Source organism: Protopterus annectens, chromosome 4.part0 (genome assembly GCF_019279795.1).
Source record: "Protopterus annectens isolate FY-2018-M chromosome 4.part0, PAN1.0, whole genome shotgun sequence".
Taxonomy (NCBI): Eukaryota; Metazoa; Chordata; order Ceratodontiformes; family Protopteridae; genus Protopterus; species Protopterus annectens.
In genome coordinates, this window is record NC_056733.1 from 1414543992 (window position 1) to 1414561294 (window position 17303).

Sequence of the window (17303 nt, forward strand, 5' to 3'; positions counted from 1 at the left end):
GAACTATGAATTTGTTTGGGAGTACTCACATTACACGTAAAGTACAGTTGTGTACACTTACCATAAATGTAGATGTTCGAGTGTATTCACTGTTGCAGTCATCACATTTGGGTTATCCCTGCCAGGGTAGCCCTCGGCCAGCCTGAATACCAGACACTTAGTATTTCTGCATCGGTTGCTGTCGCTTGAGGACTGTCGTCAGGTCGTCAGTAGTATAAGGTCAGGCAGCCAATGCCATTACATCAGTTTTTCTTGCCCTAACCTGTCAGGAGCCCCCAAAGTAGGCGGCCATGTTCTGGTGGAAGAACCCAACCAGTGGAAAATAAATACAAATATGTCCCTTGTAAGGAAAGGAGAACAACAAGAATAAAAGGAGAAACAGAATAAAGGGGAATGAAGGGAGGGAAATCAGGACTGCAACAGTGGATACACTCGAACATCTACATTTATGGTAACTGTACACAACTGTACTATGTTCTTCGTGTTTCACTGTTGCAGTCATCACATTTGGGTAGATTCCCAAAGCTGAAGAAATGGGTGGAGGGAGTCAAGGAAGCTAGGGGCTGGCTAGCATGCCCTGCAAGACTGCAGAGGCAAACCCTGCCCTGAATTTGGAGAAGAGAGGCAGGTGGTAATGCTTGGTAAAAGTGGGAACATATGTCCATGTGGCAGCCTCCAGGATGTCCCTGGTGGGGACTCCTCTGAGGAAAGCTGCAGAGATGGGGGCTGCTCTGATGGAGTGTGTCCTGACCCCCTTGGGGGAGGCTTACCACGCTCTTTGCAGCAGAAATGGATGCAGTGTGCTATCCATTTGGAAATGGTTTGCTTGGAGATGGCTTTGCCTTCTGCCCCTGTAGCAAAACTAACCAGCAATTGATCAGACTTACTGAAGGATTTAGTCCTGTCCAGATAGTATCTGAGCTGTCTGTGCACATCTAGAGAGTGAAGAGTCTTTTCCCCCTTGTTCTGGAGATTAGGAAAGAAGGTGGGCAAATTAATGGATTGGCTGAGAGCCACACTGGACACCACCTTGGGCATGAAGGATGGGTTAGCTCTGAGGGATACCCGGTCTGCATGGAAGATGATGAAGGGTTCCACCGCCATGAGTGCTTGCAGCTCAGAGACTCTTCTGGCTAAAGTGATGGCCAGAAGGAATGCTGTCTTCGAGGAGAGAAATGTTAGCTCTGCCGAAGAAGCTGGTTCGAAAGGGGGCAGGGTGAGCTTTTCTAAGACAAAATTAAGGTCCCAAGCTGCTGTTGGTGCTCTTCTGGGAGGCACAGGTTGCTAGCCCCTCTGAGGAACTGTTTGATCAAAGGGTGTGAAAAAAGGGGCTGTTCTGTGGGAAAATGTACAGAAATAGCAGAGGCATGAATTTTAATAGAGGAGAAAGAGAGACCACTATGTAGTAGGTCAGCTAAGTAATCCAGGATGACAGGGATGGAGGGCTGTGCCGTATTGGCCCCCTTAGCCTGGATTCAGGTGCAGAACCTTTTCCATTTATCTGCATAAGACTTTCTGGTGCTAGGGCATCTGGCCTCATGGATAACATCCAGAACCTGTTTACTGAGGATGGCAGATTGGTTACGGGTTAGGGAATAAGCCAAGCTGCCAAACTGATTGTCTGCAATTGTGGATGCATAAATTCCACTTTCCTCTGAGTTAGGAGGTTTGGAATCTGAGGAAGATGCCATGGAGGCAGTGGGGACAGGCTGCGCAGCAAGGGGTACCAGTGTTGTTGGGGCAAGTCTGGAGCTATTAGAATGGTCCTTGGTTTTTCCTCCCTTATTTTGAGCAGTACTTTGAGGATGAGAGGTAGGGGTGAAAAGGCATAGACCAAGAGGATGACCCAGGGGAAGGACAGGGCATTCACTTTCCAAGCCATGCAGTGATGCTCCCTGGTGCAGAACGTGCTAAGCTGATGGTTGGTGTGGGAGGCAAAGAGGTCGACCTTCGGGGTTCCCCATTTCTAAGTTATTAGGGTGAAGGTACTTCTGTTGAGCTGCTACTCGTGTGGGTCCAGAAGGTATCTGCTTAACTGGTCTGCCGGGGAATTGAGAGAGCCTGGTAGGTATTGTGCTAGCAGGTGTAGTTGCGTGGAAGAGGCTGTGAGCCAAAGGGTCATGGGCAGCCAGCACAGAGGGTAGGAGTGAGTTCCTCCCTGCTTGCTGGTATACCACATCACAGTGCTGTTGTCTGTTTTTATCAGGAAAACCCCTGGAGAGAGAAGGGGTTTGAAAGCTATTAAGGCATGCTGCACAGCCATCATCTCTTTTTGAGTGACATACAGGGAGATTTGCTGTGGGCTCCATTGGCTCTGTATGCACCTGCCATCCAGGTGTGCTCCCCAAGCATAGTCTGATGCGTCTGTGGTGAGGGCCTGGGTGGTGGGGTGTGAGGAAAAGGGCAGTCTCTTGTTGTGAGAGCATTCTGTTGCCCACCAAAGAAATTCTTTTCTGAGGCAAGGAATTATAGGTAGAAGGGTTTCCAGGTTTTGAGAGTGTTGACACCAAAGGCTCTTTAGGTACCACTGAAGTTTCCTCATATGCAGTCTAGCATATGGAATGAGGAGTATGCAAGATGCCATGAACCCCAGAGCTTGCAGGATTTTCCTTGCAGAAAGCTGGAGCCTGGTGGCCAGTTGAGAGAAGTAGGCTGTCAGGAAATTTAGTTTCTCTGGTGTAAGGTATGCCATCTGGGATTCTGTGTCCAGACTTGCTCCCAGGAAGATTATCCTTTGGGTGGGCACCTGCTTTGATTTCTTTTTGTTGATTGTGTACCTTAGGGAGGTTAGTAGGGTCTTTACAAAGGCCAGGTGTTTGAGAAGCTTTTCCTGGCTGTCTGCCTGAATAAGGCAGTCATCTAAGCAGGGGTAAATCTGAATATTTCTTTGCCTGCAAAAGGCAATGGCTGGAGCCAGGCATTTTGTGAAAACTCTGGGAGCAGTAGATATGCCAAAGGGAAGCGCAGAGAACTGAAAGTGTTGAGATCCTGCCCTGAAGCGGAGATATTTCCTGCATGATTGCCTAATAGGAATGTGGAGGTAGGCCTCTTTTAGATCTAGGGTAGCTAGCCAAGCGCCCTTGGAGAGCATGGGGTAGCAACTACTGGAGGGTGAGTATTTTGAATTTTGGGATCACCAGGAAGGTGTTTAGAATGGACAGATCGAGGATGGGGCGCCAGGTGCCCTCTTTCCTGGGCACCAGAAAACGTCTGGAATAAGCCTTGGCCTATCTGTTCTGCAGGAACGTGCTCTACTGCCCTCATAGAAAGCAGGGAATGGATTTGCTTTTGAGCCTCTGCTCACTGATTTGGTGGAAGATCTGGGAACCCTTTTGGGGTCTGAAGGGTGTGGAAGGAGAATTTGTATCCCTGAGACACAACGTTCAGAACCCATTGGTCCTTGGTAATGGTGGCCCAGGTGCTTAAGTGAAAGGAGAGTTTTGGTAAGTGAGGGTGGGCAGAGGGGAGGTCGGGAGGAGGTGAGTCATTGTGAGTTCTTACCATAAGGGGGTGGCTTAGAACTCCCTGGTTTTGAAGTAGAGGTAGTCCACTGCTTAGATCTCTGCATTCCCTGGGGCTGCTGTTTGGGGGGGGGGGGTCTGTTTCCATGGGGGCCTAGTCTGGAACTGTTTAGTTGGAGCAGGAAAGGACCAGTGCTTGGAGGGGCAATGTCTGCTGAATCTAGGGGGCTGTACCTGTAAGAAATCTTTAGATGTTTGTATAGATTTTGCTTTTTCTTCCATCTTTTTTAAGACCTCTTCTGCCTTAGTGCCAAATAAGTTATCCCTGTGCAAGGGGGCATCCAACAATTTAGATTTGACATGGTCTGGCAGAGGTTGTTCCCTAAGCCATGCATGTCTTCTAATGACAGATCCAGTGACTGCTGCCCTGCAAAAAGCTTCTAGGGCATCAAAACCACAGTGCAAAGTGTGTCTAGTTACTTGACTTGCAGAATGCATTAAATCTTGTAAATCTTTAGATTCTGCCCAAGCAGGAAAGGAAGACATTTTTTGTTTAAGGAGTTCCAAGGCATGTTGCTGATATTTAAGCATACAGAAGTGACAATTTAGTACCCTGATAGCAAGAGTAGCTGAGGTGTATACTTTTTTACCCCATTTCTCTAATGCTCGGGAATCCCTGTCTGAGCGTGTGGGATTCTTAGCAGAGGTTGCTTTAATCCCTTTTGCCCCTTGAGAAATGACCTCAGAGTCATCTGCTGGGTTTTTCAAAGGGTATTTGTGTGAGTCAGGGACTCTGTAGTAACTGTCTGGTTTTCTGGGAGCAGGAGGTTAGGTGTCAGGAGTCAAGCTGGATTCAAGGAAAACATCATCCACCACATCCAGAAAGTACAGCTGTGTCCACTTACCATAAATGTAGATGATCGAGTGTATTCACTGTTGCAGTCATTACATTTGTGTTATCTGCTTGCAGTGCCCTCAGTCAGCCTGATTAACAACGTCTTGGGTCCTACGTCGGTTGCTGTCTCTTGTTCCGTGACGTCAGGTCATCAGGGGTATAAAACATGCAGCCGAAATCATTACATCAGTTTTTCTTGCCCCAGATGTCAGGTGCCCCACTAATGGGAAGCAATTAAATCTATAAATATATAAGGTTATACCTCCAACAAATAAGCAAATACACCAAAAAAGCTGTAAAGCATTGAAAAGGAGAGACGAGGTATAGCCAAAAGAAGTTAGGGGGCTGGATGGAGGGTAACCAGGACTGCAACAGTGAATACACTCGAACATCTACATTTATGGTAAGTGTACACAACTGTACTATGTTCTTCGGGTTTCACTGTTACAGTCATTACATTTGGGTAGATTCCCAAAGCTAAGGATGGGAGGAGGAATTTAGATAGCATTAGGGCCAGCTATAAGGCCCTGCAAAACTGCAGTGGCAAAGACAGCTCTGGATTTAGAGAAAATTGGCAAATGGTAATGCTTGGTGAAAGTATGTACAGAACTCCAGGTAGCAGCTTCTAGGATGTCCATGGTAGGTACACCTCTGAGCAAGGCTGTAGAGGTAGATGCAGTCCTGGTTGAGTGGGGTCTGATCCCCTGTGGGATAGGTTTTCCATGGTGCTTATAGCAGAAATGAATGCAATGGTCTATCCATTTGGAGATGGTTTGCTTTGAAATATCCTTCCCCTCTGTCCCTGCAGCAAATGCCACTAGCAGTTGTTGAGATTTCCTTTGAGGTTTAGTCCTGTCCAAGTTATCTGTGCACATCTAAGGAGTGCAGTATCCATTCCCCTTTGTTCTGTGGATTAGGAAAGAGGGTTGGCAAATGAATGGACTTATTAAAGGCCACACTGAATACCACCTTTGGCATGAAAGAGTTTGGTCCTGAGGGATACCCTGTCCGCATAAAAGATGATGAAAGGCTCCACTACCATAAGGGCCTGTAATTCAGATACCCTTCTTGCTGAAATGATGGCTAAAAGGAAAGCTGTTTTCCAAGAAAGGAATTTTTTTAAATCTGCAGTAGCAGCTGGCTCGAAAGGAGGAAGGGTGAGTTTCTCCAATACAAAGTTAAAGGTCCCAGGCTGGAGTTGGAGCTCTCCTGGGTGGTCTTAAATGTTTGGCCCCTCTGAGGAACTGCTTGAGCAGTGGATGAGAGAAGAGGGGAGGTACTGTGTTATAATGAGCTGAAATGGCTGAGGCATGAATTTTTATTGAGGAAAAAGACAGGCCCTTGTGAAGCATCTCAGTTAAGTATTGTAAAATCTGAGGTAAATTGGGCACTCGTTCCTTGAGACTGGTTCCAGGCACAGAATCTTTTCCATTTTTCAGCATAAGATTTTCTAGTACTAGGCCTGCTTGCCTCTAAAATGATATCTATCACAGGTTTACTGAGGGATGGTAGAGGAGAGATTATGTAATTAGCCAGGCTGCAAGGTTCAGTGTTAGAAGCTAGGGTGCAGAATCTGGTTCTCTTGCTGAGACAGCAGGGTAGGAGTCTGAGGCAGGTGCCATGGGGCCAACAGTGACACACTGTGGAGGAGGGGGTACCAGTGTTGGCGTGGCCAGTCTGGTGCAATCAAAATTATCCTTGGTTTGTCTTGTTTCATCTTTAGTAGTACTTTGGAGAGCAGAGGTAGAAGAGGAAAGGCATAAACTGATAGGTTTTTCCAGCTGAAGGACAGAGCATCCAATTTTCAAGCTAGTCTGTGGGGAGTCCTTGAGCAAAATTTTTCCAGTTGATAGTTCTGCGGGGAGGCAAACAGGTCTATATCAGGGCTCCCCCTTTTGCTTGTCAACATGTTGAAAATTCTTGGTTCCAGTTTCCACTTCTGTGGGTCTATTAGGTTTCTGCTTAGTCCGTCTGCCAGTGCATTTAGTTTTCCTGGCAGGAATTGAGCTTGTAGATGCACTTGGTAGCTCAAGGCTGTGTTCCACAATGCCATGGCTAGTCTGCAGAGGGGGTAAGAATGTGTACCCCCCCTGCTTGTTTATGTACCACACAACAGTGGTATTGTCCGTCTTTACCATTAATTGTCCTGGAAAACTGCTGTCCTTGAAGGCTGTCAGAGCATTCTGTACAGCTAACATTTCTTTATGATTGATGTGAAGGTGCATTTGAATTGGGTTCCAAGTGCCCTGAATGCACTTCCCTGCCAGGTGTGCCCCCCATACATAGTCTGATGCATCTGTTGTTAGGGTTTGGGTGGCAGGGGGTAGTGTGAATGGTAGTCCCTTGTATTGGTGGCAGGCCTCTGCCCACCAAAGGAGCACTAGGCGTAGGCAAGGAATGACAGGAATCATTGCTTCTAGATCCTGAGAATGTTGACACCATAGGCTTTTTAGATACTATTGTAGTTTCCTCATATGCAGTCTTGCATATGGAATTAGAAGAATGCAGGAGGTCATGAACACCAAGGCTTGTCATATTTGCCTTGCAGATAGCAGGGATTTTGTAGCCACTTGTTTGAAGTAAGTTGTCAAGTGAATTTGTTTCTCTGGCGTGAGGAAAGCCATCTGGGAGGTTGTATTCAAGCTTGCCCCCTGGAATATAATTTGTTGACAGGATACCTGGTGTGATTTCTTTTCATTTATGATGTACCCCAGACAAGTTAGCACCCTTTGTACAAAAGCCAGATGATTCAAAAGTATGTCCTGGTTTTCTGCCTGAATGACACAATCATCCAGATATGGGTATATTTGAATATTACTTTGCCTGCAAAATGCAATGACTGGAGCTAGGCACTTTGTGAATACCCTGGGCACAGTAGAAAGCCAAAGGGCAGTGCAGAGAACTGATAGTGCGTGTAGCTGTCTTTGAAGCGTAGGTATCTTCTGCAAGATTTCCTGATTGGGATGTGCAGGTATGCTTCCATTAAATCTACTGCTGCCAACCAGGCATCTTTGCTTAGCATAGGAAGAAACTGGTGAAGAGTCAGCATCTTAAATTTTGGAATCACCAAAAAGGTGTTTAAAGTAGACAGGTCCAGGATAGAACGCCATGAATTGTCTTTTGTGGGTATCAGGAAAAATCTCGAGTAGAAACCTTGTCCCTTTTCCTCTTCTGGTACCAATTGAATAGCCCCTATGCTTAAGAGAGAGTACTTGCTTTTGGGCCTCTGCCCACTGATTTGGAGGTAGATCTGGCCAACTGCTTGGAGTTTGTAATGTGTGGAAGTGAAATCTGTATCCTTGGAACACTATATTTAAGACCCATTTATCCTAGGTAATGAGACCCCAGTTCTTTGCATAATGTGCAATCTTTCCCCCCAAAGGGGTAGTCAGTTCAGAAGTGCTTGGAAGTTTTACAAAGAAGTCATTGAGACAGTTTACTATATGGGGGAGTTTTATTACTCCCAGATTTGGAAGTGGAGGCCCCCCATTGCTTAGTTCTGTGCATCCCCTGGGACTGAAGCCTGGGTGCTCTGCTGGATCTGGGTTTGGACTGAGAAGGTCTGGAAGAGGCAGGAAAGGACCAATTCTTAGAAGGCCAATGCCTACTAAATCTTGGAGGTTGTACTTGTAAAAAATCTTTAGCAGTTTGCATACATTTAGTTTTTTCCTCCATCTTTTTAAGAACTTCTTCTGCCTTGTTGCCAAACAGGCCGTCTTGATTTAAGGGAGCATCCAGTAATTTCGCTTTAACATGACCTGGCAAGGATTGTTCCTTAAGCCAAGCATGCCTTCTAAATACAGACCCAGTTACCGCAGCCCTGCAAGATGCCTCTAGTGAATCAAAACCACATTGCAATGTATGTTTACCAACTTGTTCAGCAGAATGCATTAAATCCTGTAAATCCTTATTTTCAGCACAATCAGAAGTCAACATCATTTTCTGTTTAAGCAATCCAATAATATGCTGCTGATACTTTAACATATGAAACTGGCAATTCAAGGCCCTAATGGCCAAAGTTGCAGAAGTGTACACCTTCTTACCCCATCTATCCAGCGCCCTGGAGTCTCTATCAGAGGGGGGAAGATTTTTGGCAGTAGTAGCTTTAATGCCCTTGGGTCCTTGTGAAACTGTTTTAGGATCTGCAGTAGGATTTTTAAAAGGAACTTGTGAGAGTCAGGAACCCTGTAATATCTATCAGGTTTTCTGGAAGCAGGAGGTAGAGCCAGGGGCCATGCTAGATTCCGAAAAGGCATCATCAACAATGTCCAGTACAGGAGGTATAGCTAAAGGCCTGTGCTGGGGTAGGAGTAAGAAATCCGTAAGCCTCTTTTTAGAATCGGAGAAATCCTGACTTTCCCAACGAAAATGCTCCCTGAGAGTATGCAAGGTTTCACCAAAAGAAAAATCCTCTGGGGGGAAGCAGAGGGAATAGAGTCCTCAGCATCAGAATCCTCATAGGTAGATAAGGGTAAATCCTGGTCATCAGAGGAAACAGAAATTTCGGAATCTGGTCAGAAATATCAGACGCAAACTCAGTCCTAGGTTTCTTAGTGGGGGAAGGTTGGCTTCCCCTGATTAAAGTAATAAGGTCTTCAGCCATTCTTATCACTTATTTTTTAGGCATAGAGACCTGATCATGTGGTCTGGGCATCAGTTTTCTAGGCATGGTTCGGGTTTTAGGCCTTGAAGAAGATGGCGTTGGTTTAATATGAAAGTCAGTAGACCTGAATACACCCTCAGAAGTCGGTGCCTGCACAGCGGTTCCAGACCTATCCAAGGCAGAGACATCCACAGGTTCCACAGTTGAAGCATCTCGTGGCATACCGGACTCTGAATGGGTCTCAGTAGAGGCCTGCGAATCTCAAGTAGCAGGTATCAGGGGCTGCAAAAGTGCCTCACTGAGCACCAGCGAACTGGGCAGCCTGTCTCCGTCTTTATCTTTGCATGTTTTTGGAATGTCGGTAGTCGAACGGCTTACCGAAGACATATCAGGATAATTAAACCGAGCACCAAAATATTTAGAAGCGCAAATATACCGACGACGGACAGTTCGTGGTTTAAATAAGGCACAAAACCAGCTGCGAGGTACGTCATGGTTAGGGCCTAGGCAAGAAATACAGTACGAATGAAAATTTTTATGAGGTATTTGCTTTCCACAAGAAATGCAATTATTTACTTTTACTGACATCGGTTTAGAGCAAGAAAAAGTTTCCCCAATGGAGTACTTAGCTTTTAGTTGAAGACTTTGGTTCTGAAACACGAAAATGAAAATTTCAGGAGTAGGCTGACTGGCACTTGCGAACTGCTTCTGCTTCGGGCACCGCACGGCAATAAAGACTGATGTAATGACGTCGGCTGCATGTTTTATACCCCTGGCGACCTGACATCACATAAGAAGAGACAGCAACCGACGTAGGTACCAAGACTTTGTTAATCAGGCTGACTGAGGGCAACTGCAAGCAGATAACCCAAATGTAATGACTGCAACAGTGAAACACGAAGAACATCTGGGGGGATGGCCAAGGGTCTGTGTTGTGGAAGATCTAGGAATTCCCTGAGTATCTTTTTAGACTGAGGGTAGTCCTTAGTTTCCCATTGGAAATGCTCCCTTAAAGTATGCAGGTTTACCCACAGGAAAAATCCTCTGGGGGAGAGGCTGAAGGAATGGAATCCTCTGCAGCAGAATCCTCATAAGTGGAGAGGGGTTGTATGTCTTCATAGTCAGATGCATCAGATTCGTCTGACTCTTGTTCAGACAGAACTACTGGGGACAGATCTCTTTTCCTTTTTGAGGGGGTAGCTTGGCTTCCCCTGATCAGCATGATAAGGTCTTCCGCCATTTTAAGCATTTGAGACTGAGGCAAGGATGCAGGCGTCTGAGAGTGGATAGTCGGTTTCTTGGGTGTGCGAACTGCCTCTGCTTTGGGCTCCATGGCAAGAAAGACTGATGTAATGGTGTCGCCTGTCTGACTTTATACTACTGACAACCTGATGTCAGTCCTCAAGTGACAGCAACCAACGCAGAAATACTAAGTCTCTGGTATTCAGGCCAGCCGACGGCTACCCTGGCAGGGACAAACCAAATGTGATGACTGCAACAGTGAAACACGAAGAACATCGCACATTTACATATCCTTACCGTATGTAAACCTGGAGCAGTGGAAGCCAATACAAAGCACGTATGGCACTATACTGGTGAGATTTATGCTGTTTATGAATTGGGATTGGCCACATTATGGATTATATCATGTGAAAGCAAACTCTTACCTGACACCACTTGTGAGCCCCAGGCACTGTTTATAAAATTATAGAGTCTAATAATCTGCATGTTTTTAAGCTTAACTCCATATTATCCAGATGCTTACAGATCAAGTGCAAATATGTTTCCTACCTTCCAAAAGTGAATGAGAAACTAGCTGCCCACACACAATATGCATCTGTGTGTGGAATGTAGTCCAGTCAAAGAACCATGTATTTTTTAAAAAAAATGAAAAAGTGAAACACAAAATGCAGGCAACTCAGACATATTCTGTAATCACATTATTATGCTTAGAAGCCTGATAATCTGGCTTTGGGTGATACAATTACTTGCTATAAAAAGTGCCAAGTATGAGAATTAAAATGTGTGTGTGTGTGTGTGTGTGTGTGTGTGTGTGTGTGTGTGTGTGTGTGCCTATGAGCATGTGTTGGGAGAGAGGGCTCACTATAATGGGCAGTCTGCCAAAAGTGAATCTAGTGTGAGTAACTTCGGTATCACTTAGTCAACATATGATTAACTGATCCCCAAACATCTAAAGTATTGTGAGCTTGCAACTCAAAACAGTGATACTCCTGAGGTCATAAAACATAGAAGCACTTTGCCTCTCTGCATACCTGATGTAGGGGGAAACTCTCCCATCCACAAACTACATAATAACTGTGAGAATGCACAAACCTCTGAGAAAATGGATAAAGTAGGACAACATATAACACTTACCTTCATTCTTTTCTCTGAGTTTCACATTGATTAAAACAACCTGATAACCTCCCAGTTGTCATGGACTCAGTCACTTAACTGGATGTTAAACAGTAGGAATACTGTCAAAAGCGACATCCTATTAATAAAGTTTATTTATTAAATATTACTTTTAGCAGACCGTCTTCTTTGTGATCATGAATGTGTAAAACTCTCAGGTTTACTGTAGCTGGTTTGGTGTTGTAGGCCCACACTGATATAGGGAACATACCTGTACAAAACTATTTCCAAAACAAAAAGGAGACGCATAAAGCACTGGCATAACTTAAAAATGAAGGAGTTAAACTTTATGTTCCCATAGGGCAAAAACTGAAACAGCAAAGCATCTGCCCTTGAAAACATGTCATGGTGTGAAGTCCTTCATAGTCACATAACTGGAAGGGTGTGAACATGAGGCTGCATTCTGCCAGTGTTTTAAAGGCATATTTTCACATAAAACTATTATTTTATATGAAAATATGACCGTACTGCACAGTGTACATAAGTAAATTCCAAGGTTAGATGGAAACAGATGCAGCAGTCTCATTTTGTTTTGTACCTCTTTACCTGATCTTTAAAATAATCAGGATCTTTAAAATAATCAGGAAAAGAAAATCAGACATCAGAAAAAGTCAGCAAAGAATAACTCCATACATTAAGAAAAGTCTTATTTTTGATCAAATTCCATAATTGTCATTTAGAACAATTAACACCATTAGGGAAATTAATCATCCGAAATGCAATTTATTTTCAGTCTTTTTTTTTTCTTGTGGCTTAGAAAATCGGTGTTACTTAGGTTCTGGTAATTTCATTTTGACATTTACATATTTTTTTCCAGTCACTAAATTGAAATTGCATATTAACTAATATAATGCATTCCTGCCTGAGGACTAGAATGAGAGCTTTACAAGCACACCGAGACAAGACAGTAATGCGACAGACAAAGCACGGACTAGTGCTGCTGCTATGCTGCCAGGTTCTGGGTCCCTCAGGCCATTCCCTGACAATGACAGTACGATGCACAAACTGCAAGCTGTGAGACAGGGAGCGCTGATCCTGACTCACACAGCCCACACTTACCTGGAGAGTGGAGCAGCTGGAGAAAGTGTTGATGTATAAGGTTGTCTAAATCCACAAGATGGGAGACTGTACACAGGTGAGCTTTGCCTGGGGTCAGGGAAGAAAAAAATCATGAAGAGATGGTGCAGGTGAATGAGGAAAACCCCTACTGTTTCCTGACCTAGCTTGCCCCTTGTAATCTGTCTCCAAATGGATTTAAAGAAACTGGTGGTGGATATTACAACTAGGCTATGTACACTAGTCCGAAAAAGATATAAAATGCACATTCACACAAATGTGAATGACATCTTCCTAAATGTTGCAGCTTTCAACACAAAATAATTACCAGTCAGTATTCCATTAGTTCAAGCCATCAGTACCTGGTTACTGCAACTGACACAATCCCTGATAATCTTAGTAAACTTGTTTTAATAGGAAACTAGTGCAAAACATGCATACTGACTATACAAAAATCTTTATAAGGTGCTTAATCTGTGTTTTTATTTTTATATCATCATTAGCTATTATTCAGTAATTGTCATATTCTAATGATAATTTTATGACAAATGAGGTCTCCATCTCACCATCCTAGCTAGGCTTGTATCTTTTACGTTATTACTGTACTTTCTCATGGACGGTGATGCAATTTGACCCATGCATCCAGTAAGTGGTCTGAATGCTACTGACTCCATCTATAGTATGCATGCTATTATCCCACATTAAGGCACCTAATAAGTTACAGTAATGAAGGTACACAGCAATGTATATGTTTTTACATATGGGTACAATCGGAAGGTTCCAAACTAAAAGATATACTTCTGTAAACATCTGGTACAGACGTACTATCTCTGCATCACAGAGATTTTTGGCACGGATTGTTTCCAGGTTACTTGAGTTTAATTAGTATTCCAAATCACACTGACATAAATGATGTTTCTTTAAAAGATTTACTTTGGATTTGGATGTTCTTACAGTAACAACACACACAGATGCCGGATGGACTTCTAGCTGTGTTATTGATTCTGTCACTCCTTTCTTGGATGGGTTATATATTATGCTATATTTTTTTTTCACTTCAGGAGGTTTTAATGAATGATGAAGTGATATTATGAGTAATGTGATGTGTGAAGTTGTCATACTTTCATATTTTCCACATATCTATGTGGAGTTTCTCAGAGCATTCTGCTTTCTTTCTATCTTGCATAAACACTCTGGCTACACTATATATATTACACACACATATGTGCACCCACAGCATGGGAGATATGCAAATTACCCATAAAGGACATACAAGTATTCAGCACAATGGCTTTTGAATGCAATGCCACACAAGTCTTTATTAATGCATTAATTTAAATAAACCAGATTACACCAGCTATAAACATATTTCTCCATTTCTGGAAGGGCAACTTATAAGTTCACCATAAGGGAAAAGTCAACTGTGCTCTGAAGACTTTGATTTATGAAAAGCCTGATATCCATTTTACTAGGGGTGTCTCCTAGCTAAGGAGCCACAGCAAAAACATATAGGTCTACTTATGATGAACAAAGTGAAAAATATAAGGCACTGTAAAAGCAAAACTGAAAACACTGGCAGTCTTGTTTTTTGAATAGTGTATTTACTTGACATTTGTTAACTGGGTAGGTCTGACTGGGCAAGATGCCCTTTTTCAGCAGAGACCCGAGGAGAAAAACTCCATTACAACATTTAGCAATACAGTGATTAATACAAAAATTACAGGAAAAGTTCGATTAATCTTTATATAAAGCAACTAAAATAATACAAAAAACAAAGACAAGACATAAAAGTAAATCACAGGAACATTGTACACTAAATATGAAAGTCAGACTTAAAACAATTTGTGACATAAGAGAATTCAGCAAGACAGTCATTGCATTACAGAGCATTAAGAGGAGTCAGGAACTGGAGGAGAAGCTGAGGAGGAGATTGGAGGGAAATTAGTGGTAAAGGAAGATTGAATGGGGAAGGTAGAAATATCAGAAATTAGAGTTAAATATGTACGTAGTTAAGGCCGCGGTGGTGCAGCGGTTAGCGTTGTCGCCTCACAGCAAGAGGTTCTCCCGTTCGATTCTCTGCTGGAGCGCCTTCTGTGTGGAGTCTTCATGTCCTCCCCGTGGTCGAGTGACGCTAAAGACATACAGGTAGGTACGAGCGTAAATGGGTGTGCCTTCTTTGAAGGTTGGGCGTCGGGCTGGCAACTTGGCATCGTAAAAATCCACTGCCAATCATGAGCGGACCGGAGTTCCACTGTGGTGACCCCTAACTGGGAAAAGCCAAAAGACTTTCAGAGTTAAATATGTATTTGAGGTAGAAAAGAAGGGGGCATTACCCGCTGAGAGAGAGGCAAGGAGGAAGATGTTCAAGCGGGGTCATTGCAGGAGCAGATCCAAGAGGTATGCAGGTATTCCTTTAATGCTATTTTAAAACTGTAGGTATTATTAAGTGTACAGATATGCAGAGGAAGTTTGTTCCAAGCAGAGGTTTCAGAGTGACTATAGAGTATCTTACCGACGGATTTGTAAGGTTTGGAGATACACAATAGAAGTTGGTCAGAGCTATGTAGGTTGCACTTAGGGATAAAGGGGGAGATAAGATTAGTCAGAGATGGACAATCAAGGGGATGGTGAAGGATATAGTGGGTCAGATGGAGCTGTGGCAGGAGTACTTAGTGTTGGAGTTCAAGCCAGTGAAGTTTTTTTAGGGAAAGACAGTGGTGTGTACGATAAGGGAGATTACTGGTGAATCGAGCTATTTTATTATAGGTGTATTCAAGCTTGGTAGTCAGATTCTTTTGGAGCTGGGTTAATAATGGGGTAGCATAAAGAAGGCTGGGAAGTATATATGCTTGAGCTAAGGACAGTTTAGATTCTGGAGTTAGGAATTTTTTGTTCCTGTATAGCAGTCCAAGTTTTTGACGAGTTTTTTTTTTAATACAGTTATTAATGTGAATATCAGATTTAAGTTCATCATCTACATAAACTCCGAAGAGTTTAGTATGTGATTCAACTTTGATGGGAGTGCTATTTGGAGAGGAGCTGGAGACGGAGGTTTTGAGATGTTGGAGAGATTTAGGCAGGAAAAGTAGAAGTTTAGTTTTGTTAGGGTTAAGTAGTAACTGATTAGTAGAGAGCCAGTTTTCAACTGCATGCAGAGATTCTTAAGTGAGGGTGATTAGGTGATTGTCAGATGTGGAGATGATAGCTCAGTCATCAGAATATTGAATCAGAGTGGAATGAGGACAGGAAAGGTACAGGTTGTTAGTAAAGATGTTGAATAAGAGGGACCCAAAGATGGAACCTTGTGACACTCCGGTTTGAACAGGGAGAAAGGGGAGGTAGAAGACAGCCATTTAACAGATTGCAGCCAATCAGATAGATAACTAGAAAACCAGCTAAGAGAGGAGTTACAGAGTTTAAGGGAGGATAGTTTGGAGAGAAGGAGATTATGGAATACAGTATCAAAGGCTTTAGAGGGGTCGAGGAACAGGCATGAGACTAATTTGTTATTATCAAGAGATAAGGAAATTGCTTGAGCAAAAGATATAAGGGCAGTAGTGGTGCTATTACGAGGTCTGAATCCATGTTGTGTGGGGGTGAGGAGGTTCTCTTGGGTGAGATAAGAAATGAGCTGTCTGTGCATATACTTTTCGAGAATTTTAGAAAGGGGGGAAAGAATAGCAATGGGCCTACAATTTGAAGGGTCAGTGGAGTTTCCTCCTTTGTGTAGGGATAAAATGTAGAATTTTTTCCAGACAGCAGGGACAAGATTTTCCTTAATTGAACGACTGATGAGTATGGAAACTGGGTAAGCAATGGAGGAAGTTGCTAACTTAAGATAGTAAGGTGGAAGGTTGTTAGCGAAGGAGGAACAGGGTTTAAGTTTATTGAGAAACAATCGGATAGTTGAGCTGGAGATGGGTTTAATGAAGAAATGAGTGAAATAAGGAGGCGGTGGAGGGGTGTCAGGGATAAAGTTAGTATTAGGTTTAAGTAAGTTCTGTATGGAATTACTGAAGAAGGAGTTCAGAAGAGTGGCGGTTTCGATAGAGGAGGTGTTAGGAAAAGGATTGGGGGAGGGGTTCCAGGGTACAGAATCTTGTTGATAGTGGATCAGAATTTTTGAGGGTTGGTATGAGGATTTTTTTGATGGTTGAATTAAAAAGTTTTTTGTCAAAGTAGATTTATTTTTTAGCACGGTTTCTAAGTTCCCTGTAGAGCTGGAGATTTTAGGTAGCTTTGTGCTTATTCCAGGATTTTCAAGCACTGTCCCTTTTCTGCATGAGGAAGAGACTATCTTTGGAAAAACAGGGAGCATACTTATCGACTTAACCCTTATTTTTCTGATGGGGGCCACGGAGTTGAGAATGTTGAGAAATAAGCTGTTAAATTTTAGAACAGCTTCTTCAAGTGGGAGGTTGTGAAGGAAGGACCAATTGATGGAAGAGAGAGTTTGAATATATTTGGGTCAAAGTTTGACAGGTTATGGCAGTCTCTATATATGTGAGACTTAATAGCTTGGGAGGAGTAGTGCTTGTTTTATGCAGCATCTAATCTACTGGGGCATTACATATGAGGATGCCAAAATGTTTTTGCATATATCCACACAACTAAACTTCCTACAGTCATGCAAAGGTATAATGGAAAAGTTGCAGGGAAGTACTGGGTTAGTGCTCAAAACCTTGCTGGGTTTCAGTATATGTTGCCCTGAACATCAGAGTACTGTTTGTCTATGGCTAGGCCTTATGATGTGAGTCAATGAATAAAGTGATTCTGAACAGCAAATGCAATGTTTCCTTTATAGCTGTAGACATTTACACTATCCTTGATCTACAAAATGGCAATTACTGCTTTCTTGGAGCACTCTACAGAA

General features: G+C 43.2%; 1 protein-coding gene across 5 annotated transcripts in view; it reads right to left on the reverse strand.

The window, feature by feature from the left end:
• Window positions 1-17303, reverse strand: part of TCF7 (transcription factor 7) — a 1045913-nt gene that overhangs the window by 332178 nt on the left and 696432 nt on the right. For 3 of the 5 annotated variants that reach the window (XM_044069244.1, XM_044069247.1, XM_044069249.1), the window contains one exon: window positions 12434-12520. The exons of the other annotated variants lie outside the window; for them this stretch is intronic. In XM_044069244.1, coding sequence (XP_043925179.1) covers window positions 12434-12520 — 87 coding nt within the window. The remainder of the gene's footprint in view (window positions 1-12433; window positions 12521-17303) is intronic. 5 annotated transcript variants of the gene reach the window in all.